Source organism: Aspergillus pseudonomiae (genome assembly GCF_009193645.1).
Source record: "Aspergillus pseudonomiae strain CBS 119388 unplaced genomic scaffold BDV37scaffold_1, whole genome shotgun sequence".
NCBI classification, from domain to species: domain Eukaryota; kingdom Fungi; phylum Ascomycota; class Eurotiomycetes; order Eurotiales; family Aspergillaceae; genus Aspergillus; species Aspergillus pseudonomiae.
The window spans coordinates 176,200-201,039 of record NW_022475993.1 but is presented as its reverse complement, the minus strand read 5'-3'; the positions used below and the strand labels follow the sequence as shown (position 1 = coordinate 201,039).

Here is a 24,840-nt window from a genome sequence, read left to right as displayed (position 1 = left end):
AAGAGTGTGCTAGTGCTTCCGCTGGTCTCCACAGGCCAAACTACAGGGTCTAGAAAAGGATAAATATGGCAGATCTTAACTGTAGGATTCATGAATGCTCAATTCAACATTGGGCGTCGCTACACGATATATCAACGCCACACCATTCCTGGCTACCTGCTCACAGATAAAAGATAAGATAAAGCTTAAGAAGCTCTTGGCCACGTGGGTGCTGACTAAATTGACCGGAGGCATAAATGCGACTATTAATAGATCATAGATCCTCGCCTGATAATAACTATAGATTCTCTTCCCCAGTCACGCCATCCATCCGTTTCGTAACTATCCTTATATAAGAGGTTGAAGTATCTGGTGTGTGCTTGGTGAGTAAATAGTCGGGAATTTGAAGCGTTCACAGAGCATCTTTATGCGGCTGGTAAAGATTAATTAATATAGTTCGTGCACTAGTACTACAAATAGCCGGCTTTTCTAACGGGGCCCGCGGATCCCGAGGCCGAATATTTTGAAATGCTTTTCTCTTCACCTTTCTTTCTGAAAGACACTGAGGCAATTTCTTATCAGATCTTCGGCCTTGCTTACGGAGTAATCTCCTGGTTAATTATTTCAGATGTCCCCATTATAAGCTTACTTCCATTGCTGTATGACGTCATAGGAAATCCGAATCAAATCTGCTTTACGGTATAAACAACGTGGTAGGAAAATGCGCCTATGGCCGTCTGGTGATGGGACATCCGATCCACCGGTGTTCCTGGAGTGGAGATCATCGAAGTTTTTCATCATCTTTGTGGTGGTGTTTGCAGTTTTCACGGTATGAAGATCAAGCATGCCATATCATCAAATGCTCAGACAGAATATGCTGATAAACCCGTTGATAGGACATCTTACTCTATGGACTAGTATGTGATATAGTCATTTTGTATGACTTGAGATATCGTAGGATCTCTGACATGATGCATAGATAGTTCCTGTGACCCCAACTGCTTTACAGGAGAGAGTGGGCCTATCAGAAGACAAGGGTATGTTAATTTGCCTACGTTTTGACATCCGTTCAATCATGATTAACAATTGCACCGCATTTTAGAACAGAGCTGGACATCTATCTTGCTGGCGCTTTACGGAGCAGCTCTGCTGGCATTTTCACGTATGTACTGACCTGGTTTAATCACCTTGAAACATCATTCTGATAAGCATGTCAAATTCCAGCTATTGCTGGATACATAGCCGATCGAATTGAGTCAAGATGGTGGCCTCTATTGATAGGCTTGATTGCCTTGGGTGCCGCTACAGCGCTGCTTTGCGTCGGTACCCATATTGGCCTCTGGATTGCGGGCCGCCTATTCCAGGGAGCATCAGCGGCAGTTGTCTGGACAGTAGGATGCGCACTTCTAGTCGATACAGTTGGTAAAGAAGAGCTTGGGCAAGCGTTGGGCTATATCGGCATGGGGATGACCCTTGGAATAATGGGGGGTCCCCTCCTTGGCGGTGTTATTTACGAACATGGAGGATATTATGCTGTTTTTGGATTAGCTTTCGCGCTGATCGGATTGGATATCTTGTTCCGAATTATCATGATTGAGAAGAAGTATGCCGCAAAATGGCTCCCTCCCACAGAGGCATCCTCCCAAGACGAGAAATTGGGTAACGAAGCTGCCTCGGAAGACACCACAGAATGCTCTGGCCCTGCTACACACAATAGCGATCACAATAGAGCAGGGAGCCCGCAGGCTGTTACACCTGCATTGTCAGAAGGTTCACATTGCATCGAGAAATCGGGTGATCAACACCTTGATCATTCCAGTCCTTCGGCAACCACTGAGCCCCATCCAGCGAAGGCCATACTCACGCTACTAGCATCGCACCGCATGATAGTCACTATATGGGCATATTTCATCCTCTCGGTCGCCCTGACCTCTCTTGACAGTGTGCTTCCCCTTTATGTGCAAGACACTTTTCATTGGGGGCAGACGGGCCAGGGATTGATCTTTGTCCCTCTATCTGTCCCGCACTTCATAGACCCCATAGTGGGATTCATTAACGACAAATTCCCGGGTGTACGGCGCTATCTTGCAGCAGGCGCACTTTTCGGGACCGTCCCAGTCATTGTCTGTTTTCGATTCGTCACGGAAGACTCAATGAGACAGAAAGTACTGCTCTGCGCCCTGCTAGCCCTTCTTGGGTCCTGTCTGGCTTGCCTCATGCCACCCATTCTGGTAGAAGCCTCATATGTTGTGCAAGAGAAAGAAGAGAAGAATCCCAATATATTTGGTAAAGGCGGCGCCATGGCTCTTTCATATGGGATTTTGAATGCCGCCTTTGCCGCGGGCAGTATAGTCGGGCCGTTTTTTGCGGGCTATATTCGAGAAAGTGCCGGTTGGGCGACGATGTCGTGGGCCCTTGCAGTACTGACGGGTGTGTCGGCCGTTCCAGTGCTGCTGTTCTTGGGTGGATTCATTTTCAAGAAGCAGAAGAATGTGGAACCTCGGTCTGCTGCGTGATTTGCGAGGACTGGCCGTGTATATAAGAGATACAGAGTCGCAGACTCGCAGTATAGTACATACTTTAGATAAAAGCCCTCCGCTCAGGTTAATATTACTATGCCATATTCTAATCCCATATGTGCGATCTTATTGAAATCCATGAACCGCATCAAAGCCTTCTCATCCGTCCTCATCAGCCGAGCACAAAGAATCCTCCACAGGCTAACTCGCAGCGGTGGAACTCCCCGCAACAGCCCCACATGCGAAGATGATGGCCATCGGCAATACTCTGGAGGTTATCAGCCGGGACTGAGGGAAATACAAAGAGTGGGGGTTCGGATCATATCAGAAGATCATTAGCATCATTAACAATCTTTTTCTGAATACGCTATTACTAGCATCTTCTTCAGCCGTCACGAAATATGAGCACACCGCAAGTTTCTCATCAAACCCTAAACGCAGATTTCAAGGGCACCGCGCGCAAAATTGGGGACACTGCTATCCACCAATTCCGCGGAATTAAATATGCCAATGTTGCCGCCAGATTTGAGCGTGCCGAACCTGTAGATAGCTTCAATGGAGCATCTATTGATGCTACCCAGTACGGGTATGTGCTCTTTCTGTAGTCATTGAAGAGTTGGGTTGCTCGGTGATGTGTTAATGCATGGTTCAGGCCGAGATGCCCTCAGGCAGCTGTAGACGTGCGCCACTTGTTGCGGATTCCTGAAGATTTTGAAATTCCGGATGAGCCTGAGGATGAATTCGAATGTCTTAATCTAGACATCACATCTCCGCCTTTGTCAGCTAATTCGTCCCTTCCCGTTTTGGTCTGGATTCACGGTACATACTTGACGGCATTGACCTCAACGTTAGAACACTCACGGCTGACTATCATCCAGGCGGTTCCCAAGTCGTCACCTTCTGCTCAGGAGCATCCAAGATCTGTGGTCAGTATGCCGCTGAGTCGTGATTCTCATTTAGTGTCCAATTATTGACTTGGTCACAGATCCGGCCAAGATTGTAGCTGACTCCATTGAGGCTGAGCAGCCCATCATTGTTGTCTCCGTCAATTATCGACTCAATATCTTCAGTTTCGGAGATGGAAAAGAGAGGAATCTTGCACTGAAGGACCAGAGACTGGGAATTGATTGGGTGCGGAAGAATATCGCCGCTTTTGGGGGTAATCCAGTATGTGTCAAGTCGTTGCAGATATCGCTCATGGTCGGTCCTATACTAAGTTCGCAACTGTTACTAGGACAACATCACTCTCGCTGGTGAAAGTGCAGGTGCTGTTTATGTTCATGCACACCTGATCACTGGACCGCCTGTAAAGAGGGCAGTTTTAGCATCTGGATCCCTTTACCTCTCATCTCCGTTGCCCGTGGAGCGAGGCAATGGACTTATCGAGGTCTTGCAAACGAAGGTTCAGGAGCTTGGGCAGCCTTCCCTTCGTGAGGCATCCGTTTCTGCTCTCATACAAGCACTGAAGGAGTGCAATGTGAACACGATGTGGATCCAGGAGGAGCCAGAGCTTGAGAACTGGGAGACCAAGCCGGAACAGGTTGGCGAGCTTATGATAGGTGACACAGAATATGAGGTGCGTTTGATAGTCATTCCATTCCCAGTTATTGGATGTCCATCTCTAACCATGTCTAGTCTGTTATATGGAGGAACGGGGTGGAAACACTAGACGGGGAGACGATTACTGCTGCTTTTGAACAAGACAAGGAATGGGGTACAAAACTGCGAAAGCTGTACCAAGTGGTCGCCGACCGCCCTACAGCCTGTAAGCTGGGCGCTTTAGATTTAGTCAATGACATTCGCTATACACTCCCTGTTGAGGTTATCTCTGAAAAGCTTGCAGCAGCCAACAAGAGAGTGTATAGGTATGTGTTTGACCAAGCCAACCCATGGCAAGCTTCCAGTCGTGCTCATCATGCTGTTGATCTTCTCTATCTGTTCGCGGGGGTTGATTTGTCCTTCAATCCGACTGCAGAAATGGTGGGCCAGGAGACAAGAAAACGTTGGATCCAGTTTGTCAGCGGCGGTAGCCCCTGGTCTTCAGAGCAAAGGTTCGCCTTCGGGCCACTTGGAGATTGCAAAGAAATATCAGAGGTGCAGTTTGCGGGTCGGAGACGAGTAAATCATCTCAAGGCGTTGAAAGAGGCTAGGATGGCTGCGTATATGCCTATCGCTACTGCCCTAACAGCAGGAAAGATTAGTCTCTTGAATTGAAGAGAACAAAGAATCAACAATGAAAGTTTTGATACGCAATAGGAAATGTGGGAAATGCATCATTATTTGTGGCGATGCTTGCTTATACTAATGACATTTTGGTTGTTGGTATAGACCTCTTAGTAGAACGATAGGACCGGGTCTGCAGATGTATGTAGGCGCCTACTACTGAAAATATATTCATTGGATGGCAGAGAGAATCCTTCGCAGCCTTGTGCTATGGGTGTTCTGTTTGTTGCGCAGGCAACTTGAGTCAGTAGCCGCCAAGGTATTCATTCACCTCTTTCCATTGCCAATCATTTTGAGGCCGCCTCGTTGCACTGCCTTTGTTTGAGCTTCCCAGTAGACATAAATTGATGCTCAACCCAACCTCCAATTCACAACTCAGTCTTTTTTTTTATTGTTTTCATTTCCTATTTCAGCTAAACCATTTCTGTCTCTCAAACCTCTGCTTGTATACTTTCAAATAAAGCTACATCTTACGGACTGCCCTCAAGCCATTCATCATGAAGAAAGAGACTTTCGAAAACTCGATGCTGGCCGACCCGGCACTCCTGGACAAGATCGACAAGCTGTTCGCCTGCAACGTGGGTGAGTATATTGATCTCCCACAGCTAGTTGTTGTTGGCGATCAGTCCAGTGGAAAGTCCTCAGTCCTCGAAGGTCTTACCCAGCTGCCATTTCCGCGCGATAGTGGGCTTTGCACTCGATTTGCCACCCAAATTATCTTTCGCAGAGATAGAGGTTTATCCACTCGCAAAGTCATTGCCTCTATCATCCCAGCATCTGAATCAGATGCCGACCGTATTGCTAGACTCAGTGAATGGCGCACTGAGAGTATCGGCGGGTTAGAGCATAATCTTTTCTCCAAAGTCATGCAAGAAGTAAGCCGCAATCCTAAGCTTATCTTAAGCTTTAAGCTAACTCTGTAAAGGTCCATGAAATGATGGGAGTCGGTGGAAACTCAGCTGTGTCGACATTCTCCAAAGATATCCTCCGCTTGGAGATTTCGGGGCCGGAAGAGGACCATTTGAGTGTGATCGACGTACCTGGAATCTTCAAAAATACTACTCCAGGGTTGACTTCCAAGTCTGATATTGCCGTGGTCAGAGAGATGGTAGAAGGCTACATGAAGAACCCTCGGTCTATCATGCTTGCGGTCGTTCCTGCCAACGTTGATATCGCTACCCAAGAAATCATCGAGATGGCTCGCGAGTATGACGCAGAAGGAGAAAGAACTATTGGAGTGCTCACAAAGCCAGACTTGGTGGATAAAGGTGCTGAAAATAAAGTTGTTGATCTTGTATCAGGGAACAAGTTATTTCTTCGGCATGGTTGGATCATAGTCCGCAACTTGAACCAACAGGAGCTGACGGACAGAGACACTGATCGTGACGAGGCAGAAGAGGCTTTCAGTCGGCAGGCACCTTGGAATACAATTGCTAAAGATAGGTTTGGCATCAAGTCTTTGAGATCCCGTCTCCAAGAAACCGTTACTGAGAATGCACGACGCGCATTTCCTTCGGTAGATCTTACTTTTTTTTCAACTCAACTAGAGGATCTCTACTAACTCATCCATAGGTTCGGATGGAAATCAACAAAAGGCTGAAGGAAGCCAAGAGCTCCTTAAAGGCCCTTGGCAACGAGAGGGGGACGGCAGAGCAGCAAGCAGGCTTTCTGTTAGACATTATGAGCAAATTTCAGGAAATCACTTCCCAAGCGTTGAGTACGAGCTACGGTGAGAATGATATCTTCGACGACCATATGGACCTTCGACTTGCCACTATGGTTGTCAACCGAGACACAGTTTTCGCAGAAGACCTCGATCGATATGGCCATGAATACAATTTCAAGACCAATGGCAAAAGGAACCCTGATTCATCTGATGCAGATTCTACGACAGCGCCTTCAGATGAGCCTGGGGACCAGAACGAAGTCCAAACTCGAAAAACGGATAGCATGTCAGAACTCGATGATGTCGTTACTGAGCAGACCTACGAATCTTTTCCCTCTGACAGTGATATCTACGAGTGGTTAAATCAGCTATACCAATCATCTCGTGGATTCGAGATTGGCACGTTCAACGCGTCCTTACTTCCTACTATCATGAAAAAGCAATCAGCCAAGTGGGCTAACTTTGCTAAGGGGTATATTAGCGATGTGATTACAATTGTCCATCAATTTATCGTTAAGGTACTGGAGACTATTTGTGTGGACAAACGTGTATTCAACAACCTTTGTTCAATCATGATAGACAATCTCTTGGACAAGTACCAGCGTGCCCTGGCACAGGTGGACTTCTTGCTCCATGTGGAACGGAACCAGGCGCCCAAGACGCTCAACCACTATTTCAATGAAAATCTCCAAAGATGGTACGCTGGTTCGAACAAGTTTAAGGTATATTAATGCATCTGCTAACAGGTTTCAGCCGCCAAGAACGTTTGCGTTCTAAGCTTGAAAGTAAAGTCATCAGCGACAGCTATTCTGGGGAGCTCGTTCGACTGGAAGACCTTACTGTGTTAAACCACATGAGCAACTCTGAGTACACGGTTCATGATATTCATGATATCCTCGAATCGTACTATAAGGTAGCTCGGAAACGATTTGTAGACAACATTTGCATGCAAGCAGCAGATTATCATCTCATCACCGGGCCAGAGACCCCCACAAAGCTTTTCTCATCCTCGTTGGTCAACAGATTGTCTAAGGATGAGCTCAAGGACATAGCGGGCGAGGATGCATTCACTGTACAGCAACGAATGAACTTGCAAAAGACGATCAGGGAACTTGAAGAGGGTAGGAGGATACTGTTCTAAGGGCAAGTGTTGGTTGGAAGTACAGCGAAGCGAACTGAGGTTGGAGTTTGTGGAAATAGGCAAGTCAAACAGCTGGTATTCTGATAGTCTCAATGCAAAGATGGAATTGAATAAGAAAACGTTTCGGTCAGCAATTCATACGTGAGGTAGCCATGGGTTGCCCTGAGCATTGTGTGACAGCAAAAAGCTAAGGAGAGGCCAGCTCTCACGTATTCTATCCCAGAGGATTGGAGGTTTTCAAGAAGCAAAAAGCAATGACCAGACTGGGGCTCGATCCCAGGACCTTATCGGTGTTAACGATACGTGATAACCAACTACACCATCCGGCCAACTGATGAATTTTAAGTTTAGTATTTGACATCATAACGCAAGGGTAAAAAAAAAACCCCAACAGCAACTACTTGGGTAAGGTTATGTTGTCTGTATCTGTGCACTCGGTAGGCTTTTGTCCTTGCATATCTATAGACCATGTGAAGTAAGCTATGTAGCAGTTATAAATAACAGAGTTAGAGTTGGTTTTAGTCAAGTCAAAGCCTATTGTTTTCAGATTGCGCCGAAATAGAGTATAGTCCACAACAAGCGTTCTATAGAAGGGTATGAACGCAAGGCTATCTCTGTAATGTTAAGCCCAAGCAAAAATGGGCCTCACTGTAAACACCGTTAGATCTAGTTTAATAGAGAAAATACCTTATCACGTACGTAGGTGCTAGGCCTATATGATAGGCCCCGGCATTAACACTCGAATGAATCCATGAATTCACCTTGCCAACATCAGTTCGGTGTAAAGCCCGCCCCCCTGATATATTGGACACCTGGGACCTCACACCCCGCAGGAAGAATGGTATCAAAAGAAGTGCAGACCGTGTGCATCAGGCGATAACTCTCACTGCTCTCCGCCTTTTCTGCTTCCCTTTTTACTGAATATATATATATATATTAACAAAAAGTTCCCATATCATCGGCACTTAGTGTCTGTCAGTGTATTCCTGCTTAGAGGTCAGGTATAAACCTTGAGATTTTTGAACGCAGAAAAGTCAGCCATTTGGACCCAGGTCAGGCACAAGAACAATGATCTGAATCCACAGCTTCAGACTTTTCAAGGGATATACTAGATTCACTTGATATGCGAAATGGCACACCATACTAATATACAGCACATGACGGTCGAGGTAGCCTCGAAGTCCCCATGCTTCCATTTTACTGTGTAAACCACAGTCGCTAGAATTCCTATTTTGCTAAACAACAAGCAGTGTAAGTAAGCAACCTCTATGGAATTGGGGTCTCAATATATATTAAAAAGTTTATTTCTCAATTTCTGCTTTCTTGTTCGAGGCAAATACTGCGTGATGGGCAGGAACGCACCAATATTATTGCTAACACTTATCTAGAAATCTGGGGATCTCGTTCATTGATATATGCTTTACACATTTTCGAAGAGCTAGCCAAAGAAGGAATCGTAAATAGGATATACATCAAACATCCCATCCTTTCTCTTTGAACGCCGCCAACAGAATTTTCTAAAACACGTTTCGAACAAATTCACAGCTTGTAGAATTTGAGGTAGCATATTTATAGTCGGTGTACCAAGGGAAATGAAGTTTTCATCACACCTATCTTATCACCTTCTGTGCTGCTTCCTCGGAGAACTCATACTTCACTCCTCCACAGAAGCATGATCCGGAAGGCATGATGCTTTTAACAGATGGAAAGACAAATTCCTAGCGTCTGGTGTAGAACGAAAGGAGCAGCCCGGGCATATATATTTCCCTCTCATATCATATGGTACGCTACAAAGTTCGGGCTTCGCTGTACAACCAAACGCCGAGAGTATCCACACTCGGCGAATGCACACGGGTAGCTGCGTCAGATGGCCATGGCCAAAGATAGAACCTGTAGAGTGGGCCTGTGCATACTAAGCACCAAGTGAGCATCGATGCTAAAATGTCTGAGGTGCAACGAGGAATTGCAGAGGGGTCACTCCGGGAGAGTAAGCTCTCTCTCCTGTAAAGTCACAAAATTTACGAAACGCCAAGAAGTCTCTACATATTGGTTCTAGGGTAATACTGTACAATATTCAAATTGTTTATGAAGCCTACATGGTTATCAATTGATGCTATGTTTCACTGTCATAAATCGCCCCATTTAGCAAGCTGTATTTTGTACCGATGGCGACCAATATATATATATATTTTTAAAATCAAAATAAAAAGATTCTGCAATAAAGGAAGTTGAAATACAAAGTGACAAGATGATAAGACATCACGGTTCATCTTTCCAAACTTTAGAAAGAAACTCGTCCACAGTGGTTAATTTCAGATGAGGAAGAAGTTGGTTCCACTCATTCGAGACCTCCCATGCCCCTTTAAGACCTCCAAGGATAAGCTCAGCAATAACATATTCAGAGAATGTTCCCCAGTCCGAGTCCACTTGTGTATCGGGATGCCTGGGGAGCATTGGGATCCATGATGTTTTCAATCTCCCAGCCTCAAGGTTCTCCCGCGACACAGTTTCAGTTTTAAAAGGACCTGGTACAAGTGTTAACGGCAAAAGCGAAAATTTGCCCACCAGCGATATATGACTGACCTCGGATAGACTCTGCGAGCTTAATAAGTTCAGAGTTGGAGATCAATGAGCCAGTAATTCCTCCAATCTCTGGCCAAGTGTTTTGGTACCCAAGAGCTTCAGTAACAACCTTGGCCATGTCCTGTACAGTGGTCAAGGTAACTCGATAGTCTTCTCCGGCAGGTATGATAGCGCGACGATTTTTCATGTCCCACTGGTTGGTAAAGATGGGAGTATAAGTTGTCGACGGAATGGGGAAGCTGAGATAATTCATGAAGTTACCAGGTTGGAAGAGGCAGTATTCCAGACACCTATTCTTTCTGTTCACTTCTTTCAGATACTCATAGACGCGGTCTTTTTCTTGGAACGTAAAGATTCCGCTATTGCTTCGTCTATAGAACTGTTAGCATTTCTTTGTTCACCAGGAGCGAATGACAGTTTCCATGGCTCACGCAGCCCATTCGTTTGGTGCAAATCGTTTGACCCCAGCTTCAATGCAGGCATCGATTAATTTTGTCTGTACATCGAAGCTAGATATAAAGCAAAGCACAGAATTCACGGCTTCTAAATTCTTGGCCAGGCTGGTTTTATTATTGTAGTCAACAACAACGAATTCAACCCCAGGTTGCGTATGCTTAGGGGTGCCCTAAATACCGCTTTGTATAAGAGTGAGAAAGTTAAGGGAAGAACATTAAATTTACAGCTCGAGTGAAGATTATCACCTCATGCTTTCCAGAATCGACCAGCGCAGCAACTACCTCCTGTGCGACAGCTTATATAAGGTAGAGAGTATCAGTCAATGTGCAACATGACATTCATTATGTGGACTTGACTTACGTCCAGTGCCTCCTGCCACAACAACGCGAACCATGGTGATGGACAGAGAATATGATCACAAACCATCTAGAATGAATTGCCATGATGGTCTGGGGGAACTTTGCCCACTTATACTCTCTTTCTTACACATGCCAGGCTCAAATTGGGAGCGCACGATATGAGAAAACCCTTAGTAATGAACGAATTCTGTGGGATATCTACTTGAGTTAACAACGTAGCCAGATCCCGGAAGTTGCAGTACCCGGTATCCGGGTCTTCACCGGATGTTCGGTGACTGCAAATCCGGACAAGGCTACTATTAATTTGAATTTTATCCTCCACAGTGGAGTGAGGTTGTTCCTACTACAGTTGGTCTATCCCTCAGAAGTGGGTAATCTGTACTACTTTGAAAGTGGCATGTTACACCTCCCATAACTTTTTGTGGTTTATTTGATGACTGATTCGCATTGAACTGGAGAAATTATTACTCGGCTAATGTTATTGGAAGGTTGTCCGAGCCCATATCATTGTGGGGTCTGTTCCATACATTCCTAATTTGACGTTAATCTTCATCCTGAAAGTGCTACCGGACAGGGTAACAGATGTTCAAAGCATGGACGGCTCTCATAGTAGCAAGATTAGTCGGGGCATACTCCATTAGGGCATCCCGCCCTCTTAAGGCATCGTGGACCGCCAAGTGCTTCATATTCATGTTGCTGCTAAATCGAGCAAGAAATATTAGGTTTAAGAGAGCAAAGTATGTACTATACATCGGGAACCAATGAGAATCTAGTTGTGGCGTCTGAGACCGTCTGGACAATCTCGCGTGTGCCCTGAGAATGTGTGATCGTATTCAAGTAATGCAGAAATGGTCGATAAAGTAGCATCTGTGCGTGGAAGAAAGAGATTTGAAGGGTTGTTTGAGCACTGTTTCATATGAGAACACTTTCAAAAAGGCTTGGTAAAGGGGATGACGGACAGGGCCATAGCAGGAAGTGAGGGGTTCGTAGCATTGCTGAGAGTTGTGAAATGTATCATCCACTTTTGCAATCTTTGCTACACAGCATGCACTGCTGGAAGCTCAATCCGAAAGTGGCTACGGGTGGACTTTCGGCCATAGGTGGGATAAACCTCTTGGATAAGAGAGAGAAGAATTAAAGTTCAATGTCACAGTTCATATAAGCCATAAGACTAACACTCCAGTAGGCATGGAGTTGATCCCATTTTAGGTCACATATTCATCATCCACCTCCAGGGTATACTCTTGATCTATGCCTTCTTCTCGGAACAAAGGTGGCGTACAAGGAGAACACTTAAGAAGAGGCCCACATGGCTTAGCGCCCAGAAAATCCGTTTCCTACATTCCTTCACGATTGGGGTCCAATAGGCTTCAGGATAGATCATATTTTTTGTGGTCGTTGTCCAAGCATTTCCAGCTTCCATATTGCTCTAGGTGATGTTTGTGGGCGGCTCTTGTAGAAGCACCCTAAAAGGTTATCGAGTGGATACTGAAAATCGAGGGTGGCGGTGTCAACAAAAACGTACTGTCCCCAATCCCAACGCATGACGCGTAGGGATATTGCCTGTTGCACCGCAGCCTTCTTCAGGAACATCTTTCGCAATTTTTGGAAGTCCCCCTCCGCTGCGCTTGGTTTGACGCTCTCAGGCAAGGAGTCATTGCCTGTAGTTTGCCGGATTATAGAGGTCCTGCTCTCTACATTGGAAGTCTATGTAGCGTGGTCTAGTACTTAGATAAGAGAAATTTCCAGAGAATATACTCTGTCTGACAATTGTAAGTTATGCTGGAGCCCTCTTTTCTGGTCAAAGCTTTGATTGATTGTTAAGCAATGTGCATACGTTACTAGCACTGCGACCATCGATTGATAAGCTATTGGAAATGCCAAATCACCGGTCGACCAAATACCGAGAATAGGCTCACTTGTTTCAACTTTCAGTCGCCGGAGGAGAGACCGTGTTTTACTCGGTGAATGAGTTTTGATATCACTCACCCATTTGTCATTGGCCATGTGCCTTCTCCTGGATGTTTAATAAATACGCCCACCCTTCGGCTGTGAGTCCAGATACATCGATAGCAATATATCCAACTATAGGTTGTTGTTTCATTGTTCAACATACACAAGATGGTTCTCACTGGAAGCTGCATGTGCGGTAAAATTAAGTATCAGGCTGATGGCAAGGACCCCCCCCCCCCCTTTAGCCCAACCTCAAAAGCACTGTCAATAGGACTTGCTAATTTTCTTCTGTCTTTAGCCGAGCCTGCTGTAAAGGCAGTATGCCACTGTCTGAATTGCCAAAAGGTATGCATAGACTCTTTACCGCCACTGTTAGGCGCAACCCTAATGCCAATATAGTTCAGTGGATCTGCCTTCACTACAAATTTTATTATTCCTCGATCAGCCTTTAAGGTTGTGTTTGGTATGCAGTAAACATTCTCTGATAGTCTCTGGTATCTAATACAACTTTCACAGGTAGCCCCAAGTCTGGCGAGTATTTAGCCGACTCCGGGTATAAATATCATACATTCTTTTGCGGAGATTGCGGATCTTCTCTCTACGGCCAACCAGAGTCTTTGCCCGAAATGATGTCTATCAAAGCCGGGTCGTTGGATCCAGAGCAAGCACGGCTTGCAGATGGGAATATTGATGCTGAAGCTTTTGTCAAGCGGCGTGTGACCTACCTGAAGCCCATTGACGGAGCGAGCCAAGTCGAAGGTATGATCCAGGCATGAGCTGGAAATGCAGCAGTAGTTTTTGATGGGCTGTATAATTTATCGGGGTCATCCCATTAGCTAGTGCTACATATTACATGTCAATAGATAGAACTACGGTGAATTGGCATCACTTGACATTTACCAATGCGTTGTCTGTTCAAATTAGAAGCAATGTAGACACCTATAAGTCACTAGAATTGCTTACAGCCTCTTCTTATATTTTTCCTCTTTACCCCTTTACTGTGTATAGAATCATAGTTAGTATACCGTGTACGAGATTCAGAAGACCATTTCAACAAACTAGAGAAACAGATACCCCAAGGTATGCAAACTCCAACCTACATAAAGAGAAAAATCTTTCTGCTACCAGGTTATGGAATAGTGAAGAATGGAATATCTGTTATTCTCTCGCCTATCGCAAAGGGTGTAGCCAAAAGCCTAACCGATCCCGCAGTTCCCAACGTAGATTTGAGGACAGAGACACATTTGATTTTAAGATTAAAGTGCGCATCGTATGATTACGAACCTCATACTGCTTACCGCTTTCTTTTCTTTTGTTTTAATTTTACTTTTAGTTTTTCTGTTGTTGTTGTTGTTGTTTCTAGTGGCAAGCGTCAATAGGCTCTGTCCGCTAGGTAGTATTCGGCGTTTGCCATCTGGGCGAGCAAAGGCCGAGTCATGACATCGGTGTTAACTCAAATTTCTAATCAGAGTTATCAATCTAGAACTGAATTAGTCAAGCAGGTTGCTAGCTATACGGTCTGTATCGCATAAAATGGAATCAAGTTTCCTTAAGTTCATGGACTACAATCCAAAAAATCCCAGAGAATCACATTCTAGACATTTACTAAATCTGCTTATTACCCTGTTAATCAGCGACTCCAAATTCCACGCTACTACCTCAACATGGCCACTACCACGATGAAGCAATGGGTTATCGAACATCCAGACAAGGAAATGAAAGGTATGAAATTGGCCGAAGTTCCTCTTCCTCAGGTTGGTGGTCGTGGGGTCTTGGTGAAATTCCAAGCGGCTGCTCTTAATTACCGCGATTGTGCTATCGCAAAGGTGAGATTAGCTATATAGCTATACAAGCCTCTTAAGGTAATAGTCCCCGAACTAACTAAGTTTATAGGGGACATTTCCATTTGCTCACAAATATCCCATCGTGCCTGTTTCCGATGGCACTGGTGTGGTCGTCCAAGTTGGCCCTGAAGTTAGAGAATTTAAAGAAGGTGACATAGTCATGACTATCTTTAATCAGGGCCATCAGTATGGCGACATTGATCCTTATGCCGCATCAACTGGTGTTGGCGGTACAATCGACGGTGTTCTCCGTCAGTATGGTGTTTATGACGAGTCTGGATTGGTTAAAGCTCCAAGGAATCTCAGTGCTCTGGAGAGCAGCACTCTCCCAGGCGCAGCACTTACAAGTTGGAATGCATTATATGGACTCCGGCCAGTTAAGGCAGGGCAATATGTGCTGGTTCAGGGAACTGGAGGTGTTAGTGTCTTTGGTCTACAGGTATGTCTTGTGGTTATTTATAATGCTTTTGGACTTTTGACTCCGCCCGTCCAGAGTCATCCCTCTATTACGAAGGCTAACAGGGTGGCTACTTGTAGTTGGCTAAAGCTGCAGGTGCAACGGTTATTGCTACAACCTCCTCTGAGGAAAAGGTTAAGATATTGAAGCAGCTAGGAGCTGACCATGTTCTTAACTACCGATCTAACCCAAATTGGGGTGAACTTGCTCGTCAGCTTACCGCAGATCAACAGGGAGTTGACTATATCATCGACATTGGTGGCACAGATACACTTGAACAGAGCTTGAAATGTATAAAAATGGATGGAATCATCAATTTGGTTGGCTTCTTAGGTGCCAGTGATAAGCCTCAGCCAGGGCTTCTTGAAGCCCTGAGCCATGTCTGCACAGTTAGAGGTATCTATGTGGGCAGCCGTGCTATGCTTAAAGATATGGTCCGGGCATTTGAGGCAAACGACATCCATCCTGTGGTTGATGAGAAAGCTTTCACTCTTGAGCAAGGAAAGGAAGCATTTGAATATCTGGTAAGTCATGAATGATATGTGCTTTCTCGAATTTTAAGTACTAATTCACTCCGGCACAGGCTGCCCAGAGACATATTGGAAAGGTCGTTGTGCAGATCAACTAGCTTGAACTGTATATGCTGGAGACCATCGTCTACTGGTGTTTGAGTCAACATACGAGGGGAAACACTGTTTATTAACAGTTTATGCGTCCTTTTTTCTCTTTGGCATCTCTATAACTATGGCTGAAGGAGTCTTTGCAAGATATCTGTGTTTTTCTGGGCTTTGTTCTCTAATCTCTAAGTCTACTACTATATATATATATTGAAAGTTGTGTTGAATCCGCTCCTGTTATTGTTATTCTGTTTTCTGGTTCCAGAGCTTGCAGGTATTCTACCGTTCAGTGTCCAATAGCTTTTCCGTTCGTCTTCACCGTCTCTTTTGTTCTGCCGCTCTGTTTCTTTTCTCTCCGCTTTTTTCTTTCTTTCTGTGTTGTCCCTTCCTTATCTACCTCTATCGTCTAGTACTTCTATCTATTGTGCTGCTGGGCTCCCGTTTTCATCCTTTCTTGATTCTCTCTGGATCTTCGCCTGGCGTATATTACCTTTGCCATCTTCTGCACCTCTGCGTGCCTGTGTTATGTTTATAGAATCACTGTGTTTGCCCTTACGGTCTATGCGGCTGTGACATCGACCTCGATGGCCTCACTATCGATACCGCTGGCCTCTAGTTCAATAACACTGTGGGGCCTTCGACTTTGGCCCGGCAGACAACTCTCCGGCAGTCCCACCGCAGCGAAGGAGCAATGAATATGTTGCGAACAATCGTTGCGATAACTCATTGCTCAAAGGAAAATAAATCATCATCACTTGCCTGAGTCTTGTGAATCGTTGCAGTCACCCCGCGGGAATTGCAGACTTGATGAATGATGGCGGCGCAAGATATTTCTCATGGAACTTCACAAACCTGTACTACGGTGGCTTGGCTACTATCGAATTCAGACAGGCACTAGGGGCAATTGGCGAAGCAATGTGTATACCATGGGTAGAGTTTGTGGTACCTTTCGTTCATGGGTCTAAGATGACCTCATCCTATCGGGACCTTCTTCAGTACTCTCGAGATGTCGAGGGGCTTCGCAGGTTCCTTACAAGACATGAAGTCTCTAAGTTCAAACATTCTCTCTTGGGCCATATTTTCCGAGGGAAATCCGGATTTGTGCTACCAAAAGCTGTCCGAACTTTGAGCGAGGAAGAGCGGACAGCGTCGCGGGCAAAGATAGAAGAGGGTCGCAAGAAAAATCTTATGATAACGAAGCTTGGTCTGAAGCCCAATTAGAAAGCATCTTTCTAGCTAATTGTCGCGCAGTAAATCCAGGAGAAGCAACTTAACAATACATGGAGCATTAGTCCAATCTCTACTGTCATGAAGTTAACTACGTAGGGATTACATAAATCTTCTCTCATTCCAGAAACACGCAGTGGTAATGATTCAAGTCTATCTGAATGATTCGATATTCTCACTGCGCTTGAATTAGCCTGGCCTCCTTGTCCAGTAGGGTGGACATCCTCCACGCATCTAACAGCAAGTCCTGCAAGCTTCTGAGGGGCAAGAGGTTCAGACCCAGGCCTGACACTCCAACTTACTCTGCCAATCCAGTCCAACCAACCGAACTTCGACTTGAACCGCTTTTCGAACCCTATAGGAAGCCAGGTACCTTTCGAAGCGTTTTGACACAATCAGAATGAGCGAGAACCGGAGACCACTCCCCCCGCCATCCCTCATGGTTCGCAAATTCCTCGAATACAAGGCTTCGGAAGATCCACGGTTACCTTTCGCATCCCAAGCCAGATCCCCTAGATATTCCGAAACAGACTGGCCACAGACGCCTTTGAGTGAAGGTTATTTCTTCTTCTAGGGGACACTGATGGACTCCTCCACACTTGCCAGAGTTCTGCAATTGTCTGAGCCTCCACGAATGCGACCAGTCAGAGTGATAGGCTACACGACCAAGCTCTGGGGAAAGTACCCGGTCCTTGTCAAAGGAAAGCCATTTCAACCAGTTGACGGCTTAGCCTACAAAATTCGTCTGCGGGAGGATTGGGATCGGCTTCTTGTTTACCATTCCGATCATTATGATCTGGGATATATTTTGATTGACTTTCTTGACACCGGAGAAAACGAAGTCGTGGGGTTTGCCTTTGAGTGGAAGGGAGACCCCGAAGAGTTGCGAAATGGGAGCTTTAGCTTGGAAAAGTGGCTGCAGGAACGGGACTTGACCGGATCAAAATGACAGCATGGGTGCGGACAGACATCGAAGGATAAAACAGGTTTTGCGTCTCAGATTATGGACTTCCGGGGTTTAGTTGTTGATGTGAAGAACTTGCGTATAGCTATTTGTGTTGAATAAGTTGATTGCAACTCCTGAACTGTCTCCCGACTCATCCAATTTAGCCGCCATGAAGATCACCTCCTCTGGCTTTTTCACCAGGTTTACTTTCTCCTGTTCTACCCCTGGCAGTTCTAGAACAACCTTAAATCCGTACCAACTCCATGGTATGGAGTACTAGCTACAGGACTTCGTTTACAAGAGACCCATCACAACTAGCAGCCCACATAAGCGCCAACTTCTCATAATCTAATGCGCATCTAAGCTTCTTGCACGAAAACTCAGTGGATTTCCACGAAACTCCACACTTATGTATTTACTTAGCCAACACTAGATGACTCATAGCTAATTTCGTCCGTTTCCTCGGAGACTGGGAAACCTCGCTGTCAGGGAACGGGCCCCTGACGAAGATCAAACGAGGGAGGAATTATTACCATCTATAATTCAGATTCATGTCTATACCATTGTATTAATGACTAGACTACGGTATAATTGACATCTTTCAGCCTCTAGGACGCGTCGATTATATTAATTAGTACTCTGGAAAGGCCCCGGAAAGCCTCCCAGTCCGAGAAGCCAGCAGGAGCAAAAGTAGTCTAACTGAGAGCGATATAGCCCTTCTACTGGTCGGCCGCTTCGGACCCTGACAGTCCCGCAGTCTCTAGGGCTCATAGGGGTTTTGTGATGATACAGCGTACTTAGGGCTACAGACACGTAGATCTATATATAGTGCGTGTGCAGACACATTACCAGGTAGTATATACAGTATACAGGAAGATAGATGCTTGCAAAATGTCTGAGGTGGTCAACACAGCAGCTTTTTAAAGTCTTTGAATTAATCGAGAATTTTAATATAGCCACCGTGAAATCTGGCAAACACTAGACATTATCGGTTCTGAGGTGTTGCGAACGTTATGAGCCTAGTTTCATAAGGCGCTCGATCGAGCTTTACAGGACATCGCATTTCAGACACTATAGGCATTCTAGTGGAAGCCGAGGAAAAATGATGCCTGGCGACCAAAGCGAGAGGGACAACGGAGTGGCAGATCTCGGCGATTTGGATCAATAGCAAAATATCTCACCAACACTGTTAAATACAGAGGCGGAACATGCTAAGAAGGAAAGGGGGCAAAAGAGGCAAAAACATTGACCAGACTGGGGCTCGATCCCAGGACCTTATCGGTGTTAACGATACGTGATAACCAACTACACCATCCGGCCGAATGATAGAATTAACAGTTCTTTTAGACAACATAAGCCAGGGTGGGTCCGCCAGGCACAATCTCCAGTGGAAGATATTCGAGATCATTCACCCTCAGATCTTAATGTTATGTTGGCATAACCAAGCTCGTTATTTTGTCTTTCAAATAAAACACGGGTCTTTTGCAACATACTGTTAACTGACACATAACTCATGAGTGACATGTTACCCACTGTGTATTTCATGCTGTAGCTTCCATGCCTGTCCGAGGGTCTCGCCAACAGTGTGCTAAATTATATATCATACCTTTAACTGTATTCCGTAGCTCCGACCATACATACTACCCTCCGGTAACCCGTCAATAGTCAATACCATGAAACACAAAGTAACTAGTACCCATAAATTCAATATCCATGGTAGCGAGAGCAATCATATTCAGCTTATCAAAAACTAGTAAAGACGGCCGAAGGTCTGATGAACCAATTATACACATAAACCTCATATGGATATTGAGTTTGGAGGTAGTCAGAATATCGAGATGGGCAAAAAGGGGTTGGTATCTCCACACTATATAGTAATGACAAGGGGTTGCCCATTCAAAGATTGCTTGCATATATGCACTTTTTAAACTTAGGGCTCTGGATGGCCTAGTCTAGGAGAAGAGACTTTTGGCAACGCTGTGTTTATTTAGCCTTATAATGTCAAATAAAAACAGCACAATTCATCAGTTGGCCGGATGGTGTAGTTGGTTATCACGTATCGTTAACACCGATAAGGTCCTGGGATCGAGCCCCAGTCTGGTCAATGTTTTTGCCTCTTTTGCTCAGTCACCATTTTCTGGCTCCTTGTGTCCAATTCTACCTTTTTGGACTCGTCTACACCACTCCCTAGCAGATACAGGGAAGCCAGCCTGTTTAAGCATCATTCCATACCAATCACCCTTGTTGTATACTCACCAACTCTTCCAGTCCCGTGCAAACTGAGACCAAGCAGCCCTATTCAGAGTCCTAACATATATCCTGGTGGGATACGTCCTGGCAACCCACCACACTCGTGCTGCGTACTCCATGGATAGATTACATACATTGCTCTTCGTACATTGCTCTCCGATCTTAGAGGAGCCAACCATTGTGGCTCGGCTAATAAGCGAAACTTAGGAATGTGTCCTCAGGTATTTACATAGCCATTTATCTGATCCCCGAGTGAGTCCAAGACGTGATTATGGCTCCGCGAGACTTTGAGTGTGTTGAATTCTGACATGGAAAACGAGGACCTAAACTGGATAATTCACCAATGACGGCTGCAGAAGCGGTGCCACAAGAGAACACTGATAGATTGTCACGAAATAGGCATGCTGGTGAGAGCCCCCATGGGACTTTAATGTCATCACACGGAGAGAAAATAGGTACAAATGGTGCTTAGGAATACATTGACGCAGTGAACCAAGCATACCATTAAGGCCACTAGCGATATCATTGAAACCTTAGAGGTTAAAGAAAACTCCTGGCTGCTGCAGTGGATAGACCAAAGTAGAAAGATTGAACTGTCGACTCAACTTGGAAACCTTGGGCCGCCGGATGTTTGTATCGATATGCACTTTATTGCGTTCCACCCTGCTTCACACTTTGGCTATGTATCGATGGTAGAGATCTTTGATTTGAGTCTTAATAGCAGAGAGATCTAATTCATTAATAGCAACAGCTGTCAGGCATTGTGCTGGGCCCGGAGACAAAGACATATGAACACGGCTCAGATGTTGTGCGAATATAAAGCCGAAATCAAGATTATCAAATATGGACAAATGCCAGGTTTGACTGTCTTGCATCAAGCCGTTGAGTCAATAAATTATGAGATTGTTGCGTATCTTATCAAGCATGACGCTCAAGTCAACGTCATTGATGAGGATTCTGGAACACCCTTATCGCTGTGACCAGCGAGAACCTTGCTATTGTGAAGTAGCTATTGGAGATAAGTCGACCCAAACCTACAGGCTGGAGAGGAAGTGGCACCGCTGAATGCGGCTATATATGCCGACAACCTGGGCATTTGTCTTACCTTGTCCATTCTGGGGCCTACTGAACGCGAACATGGAACATAAAAGGTGGCAATCCTTGCTCGTGTAGTAACAATGCCATAGTTCACCATCTCCTCGAAAAGTAACATAAGGAGAATTGGTAGCGGTTCAAGCCGCTCGGAAGACCACCTTATGGGGGTTACTGGGATATGACCCGCATTCAATGATGGCTCCTTGGACAGTAGTAATAGCCTTGGATTTGTTAAAAGCATCGACAATAGGGGAAGAACAGTTGCCAAGGATTTGAAGTAAGCAGCAAGAGTAAATAGTAAATTCAAGAAGAGTTTCTCCCAAGGCTATCCGACACCTCGGCCTTATCCTGGATCCAATGCCCTTCACCATACATGGAGTTATGGGGACGGGAAAGAGAACCTACCTTTAGCTAGCATGCTTTTGATATGTAAGTATTTGGCCAGTTTGAAGTGACTATCTCATGATGAATAGATTGAGCCTCGAGATTCTAGTCTCATAGTAGGTGCTGTTCCTGGTTGCGTGACAAAGGAGAATAAAAGTTTTACAGCTCATCTCCTATCTTAGCTATTTGTTGTCACTACTCAAGAATAACTATACATAAACAGTTAACTTTCAGCCGACAGTGAGCGTTTTGGAGATACTTACTGAATGTAATAGGGCTGAGCTTTCGTTCAATTCTTGTTTGACCTACCGCAGAAGGACGACTGTGACCATACTACTAGTAGTAGCACCATTGAGGGTTATTGGAATGGCAGTCTGGGAGGTGTCTATCGGTAAGCTTTTCTTTTTGTAGTCAAAAATCAAAAAAGTCATTCAACAATTGGCCGGATGGTGTAGTTGGTTATCACGTATCGTTAACACCGATAAGGTCCTGGGATCGAGCCCCAGTCTGGTCATTGCTTTTTGCATCATTTATCTTCCTGGATACTACCCGGAAGCCCCCCCCTTTTTTTTTACCCCTTCTCTTTGTTGTATTCCTCTCGATATAGTTCTGCAGTAACTTGTGAAACCAGCGAGACCCGTTCCGCGGAATTAATTTTTCGGAATACCACTTGTGGATTCATATATTTTTCCCCGTTCTAATTTAATTCATGCCAAAGAAAACAATAGCATCAAAGTCTGGGCACTATATTTTATACCCGACTTTAAGACTATTAGACCTTTGTTACCTGGCCGAACAGGCATTAGCCCGCGGCGCGTTGCATTTCGAAGATAGCAGGACTAGATGCTATACCATATGCCCTATTGGAAATTACGGACATAGGTTTATATTGACTATAGATCAGTAAACATATGTCTATATACTTGATGACAGTCTCTCCATCTATAAGTAAAACTGATTGTAATCTTACTGAGGCAGACTGAATCCTAGTCTGCATTGGCGGCATACAACACCTAAGTATTATGTCACCCATACCTACTTCAAGCGTCGACGCCTACTTATGACGTCCTTGAGACTCGTCATCACATCCTCGGCGTAGCCTTTCTCCTTCAGAAATCGTCAAATCACGACTGCACTCTACCTTGCCACATTTCTTAGCTACATCGCGCTCGAAACTATAATCTGTCATGTCTGAACGTCCACAAATCGAACTACCCCAAGCAGAGGATCTGGAAAGAGGCAACTCCTCTAGGCAAAATGATACGACAGAGCATCCCGAGCCCACATACCAACGGCCAAACCAAAGAAACCCGGTATTGGGAAGCACGGCTCTCCAAGACGTTGACCTAGAAAGAGGGGAGGGTCTTGGGACTTCTACCATCAACAAAAACCAAAAGGCTTCCAAGAAGAAGAGATATATTTTTGGAGTTCCCGATAACCCCTTTGATGACTCGGAATCGGACAATGAATGGATGCGGCGCGATGGTAAGACATACCTTTGTCCTGGACTCGATCTGAAAGCTAATCGTTTCACAGATGAGAATGAGCCAAAGACAGAGAACAACAATTCCGAACAAAGGTCTGAGCAGCACCACGATACTTGCTGTCAGAGTATTTCGAGGGGCGCCCATAAGATACCATTCGTAGCGTACGTTTGGTTCACTATCTTTATAGGTCTCTTGCTTCTAGGAGTCGGCGTGGCTCTTCTAGTATTATTTCCTAGGAGAAAGAAATAAGCTCCTGCTCTTTTTGGGGCAATGTTTTGAGATCAGTTGTACCTTATTCGGAGAATGATGGTGAGTTTGGTTTTTTGGGGAACTTGGCTGGCATATTCTCGGCACTTGATTAATGGGAATTTGGCATTATTTATGTCTTTTTGGCTGCAGGTTGGTGGTGGACTTTGCTGGGATCTTATATCATGAAATTTATATTATATCGGGCCTACAATATGGACGTACTGCTCAGGATATCATCTTTAATTGGCCTGCAGGACCTTAAATCTCATTATAGCTTGCACTTGAATTGTAAGGCACTTGGTTAACCCTTCATTGTGGTAGTTTTATAGTGGTCTCGAGAGAATTCCTGAGGATCAGGACCTTAGTCCCAGAGTAGTCTGAATAAACAGAATCTACTTGAGACCGCGAATCATGGCCTTACCCATTATGTGAATATGCTTCAACAAGTCAAATCATTTGGCGAGACACAGTTGATATGCCTTCTAGTAGTACTGCGGTATCGCCCACAATAGGGCATTATGTCGTAATGAAGCATGACAACTACATATGAAGTCAACCACGGATCTATCCTGAGTCATATAGCGATTAACTTCGACATCCTCTCCAGCCTTGAGTTCCTTCTAGCTGGAACATTTTCACAACTCAGCCTGAATAGCACCTCGCGCATGACTTTATCATGTCTCCATCTACGGAAACACCACCGCTATATGATCTCGAGAGAGGCGAGGGTATTGGGTATGAGCCCCCCCAGGCCAATAGCGCAGAAATATACCCATCTACACAAGATTTAACTCGATGTCCTAGTCTAGATAGGCCTCCATCATACAAGAGCCAAGACCAAACTCGGCAGAATAGTAAGAGCAAGAACTACAAGAATTACACGGGAAGTATTTGTGTACATGTATGATTAATTTAATATTTGTCAGCAGATTCGCTGAAGCTCAAATATTCGAAATGCCTTAATATGAAAGAGATGTGGGGAACGATCATTTCCAAAGCTCACAAAGTCGGGGACCAGACTGTCGAGACCACTTGTGCTATTCTCCGCGCAGTATTCTCGATGTTCAAACAAGTTTTGAAATGGATAACCACAGGAGTATTAGCTGCGGGGATAATTATTGGCGATATATTATGTTATCTAATATGCTGGATATTTATCATTACCTGTGGTGTTGTTGCTGTTGGGATCCCTCTTGGGGGGATTGGATATCTTATTTACTGGACTGTCCGCGCCGAACAGCACCGATGACTTTGGATTGCGGATGCTACAGTGCCTGGCAAGAACTGCACCTGGTATTTTAACGGTTTTAACGGATCTGAAAGCCTTAGCAATCACTGGATTTGGGCTATACCAAAGAACTTCGTTATCAAGGAAGGTCTGTCTAATATTGTGCTCTACCCGGTG

At 45.0% G+C, this 24,840-nt stretch overlaps 8 protein-coding genes and 4 non-coding genes across 12 annotated transcripts; 8 read left to right on the top strand and 4 right to left on the bottom strand.

The window, feature by feature from the left end:
- The first annotated feature begins 556 nt into the window (after window positions 1-556).
- On the top strand, window positions 557-2,627 carry BDV37DRAFT_235135 (MFS transporter). The gene is made up of 5 exons (XM_032080445.1): window positions 557-808; window positions 876-896; window positions 959-1,016; window positions 1,082-1,141; window positions 1,204-2,627. Exons 1-5 carry the CDS (start codon window positions 701-703, stop codon window positions 2,493-2,495), a joined length of 1,539 nt encoding a protein of 512 aa, XP_031947132.1. The 5' UTR covers window positions 557-700; the 3' UTR covers window positions 2,496-2,627.
- Window positions 2,628-2,899: 272 nt separating this feature from the next.
- On the top strand, window positions 2,900-4,712 carry BDV37DRAFT_267476 (putative carboxylesterase; the record flags this gene model as incomplete). Its single annotated transcript, XM_032084039.1, has 5 exons — window positions 2,900-3,084; window positions 3,151-3,443; window positions 3,484-3,665; window positions 3,733-4,074; window positions 4,134-4,712. 5 exons carry the CDS (start codon window positions 2,900-2,902, stop codon window positions 4,710-4,712), a joined length of 1,581 nt encoding a protein of 526 aa, XP_031947131.1.
- Window positions 4,713-5,125: 413 nt separating this feature from the next.
- BDV37DRAFT_235134 (dynamin family protein) lies at window positions 5,126-7,609 on the top strand. Its single transcript, XM_032080444.1, has 4 exons — window positions 5,126-5,596; window positions 5,647-6,237; window positions 6,294-7,084; window positions 7,141-7,609. Exons 1-4 carry the CDS (start codon window positions 5,219-5,221, stop codon window positions 7,526-7,528), a joined length of 2,148 nt encoding a protein of 715 aa, XP_031947130.1. The 5' UTR covers window positions 5,126-5,218; the 3' UTR covers window positions 7,529-7,609.
- Window positions 7,610-7,783: 174 nt separating this feature from the next.
- Window positions 7,784-7,857, bottom strand: BDV37DRAFT_t4. The gene has a single exon. It is a non-coding gene; the product is annotated as a tRNA-Val (tRNA).
- A 1,814-nt stretch (window positions 7,858-9,671) lies between these two features.
- On the bottom strand, window positions 9,672-11,066 carry BDV37DRAFT_235133 (NAD(P)-binding protein). Its single transcript, XM_032080443.1, has 5 exons — window positions 10,928-11,066; window positions 10,792-10,862; window positions 10,543-10,736; window positions 10,112-10,482; window positions 9,672-10,053 (listed from the first exon to the last, which is right to left on the bottom strand). The coding sequence occupies exons 1-5, from the start codon at window positions 10,959-10,961 to the stop codon at window positions 9,788-9,790; spliced, it is 936 nt and encodes a 311-aa protein (XP_031947129.1). The 5' UTR covers window positions 10,962-11,066; the 3' UTR covers window positions 9,672-9,787.
- Window positions 11,067-11,320: 254 nt separating this feature from the next.
- Window positions 11,321-11,719, bottom strand: BDV37DRAFT_235129 (uncharacterized protein). Its single transcript, XM_032080442.1, has one exon. The coding sequence runs from the start codon at window positions 11,676-11,678 to the stop codon at window positions 11,490-11,492; it is 189 nt and encodes a 62-aa protein (XP_031947128.1). The 5' UTR covers window positions 11,679-11,719; the 3' UTR covers window positions 11,321-11,489.
- Window positions 11,720-13,047: 1,328 nt separating this feature from the next.
- BDV37DRAFT_277462 (GFA family protein) lies at window positions 13,048-13,655 on the top strand (the record flags this gene model as incomplete). The annotated part of the gene is made up of 4 exons (XM_032085778.1): window positions 13,048-13,075; window positions 13,178-13,224; window positions 13,279-13,342; window positions 13,396-13,655. 4 exons carry the CDS (start codon window positions 13,048-13,050, stop codon window positions 13,653-13,655), a joined length of 399 nt encoding a protein of 132 aa, XP_031947127.1.
- Window positions 13,656-14,558: 903 nt separating this feature from the next.
- BDV37DRAFT_267473 (zinc-dependent alcohol dehydrogenase family protein) lies at window positions 14,559-15,808 on the top strand (the record flags this gene model as incomplete). Its single annotated transcript, XM_032084038.1, has 4 exons — window positions 14,559-14,705; window positions 14,773-15,162; window positions 15,261-15,704; window positions 15,764-15,808. 4 exons carry the CDS (start codon window positions 14,559-14,561, stop codon window positions 15,806-15,808), a joined length of 1,026 nt encoding a protein of 341 aa, XP_031947126.1.
- A 3,408-nt stretch (window positions 15,809-19,216) lies between these two features.
- BDV37DRAFT_t3 lies at window positions 19,217-19,290 on the bottom strand. Its single transcript has one exon. It is a non-coding gene; the product is annotated as a tRNA-Val (tRNA).
- Window positions 19,291-20,000: 710 nt separating this feature from the next.
- Window positions 20,001-20,074, top strand: BDV37DRAFT_t9. The gene has a single exon. It is a non-coding gene; the product is annotated as a tRNA-Val (tRNA).
- Window positions 20,075-22,139: 2,065 nt separating this feature from the next.
- Window positions 22,140-22,213, top strand: BDV37DRAFT_t10. The gene has a single exon. It is a non-coding gene; the product is annotated as a tRNA-Val (tRNA).
- A 673-nt stretch (window positions 22,214-22,886) lies between these two features.
- BDV37DRAFT_277460 (uncharacterized protein) lies at window positions 22,887-23,435 on the top strand (the record flags this gene model as incomplete). Its single annotated transcript, XM_032085777.1, has 2 exons — window positions 22,887-23,184; window positions 23,236-23,435. 2 exons carry the CDS (start codon window positions 22,887-22,889, stop codon window positions 23,433-23,435), a joined length of 498 nt encoding a protein of 165 aa, XP_031947125.1.
- Window positions 23,436-24,840: the final 1,405 nt, after the last annotated feature.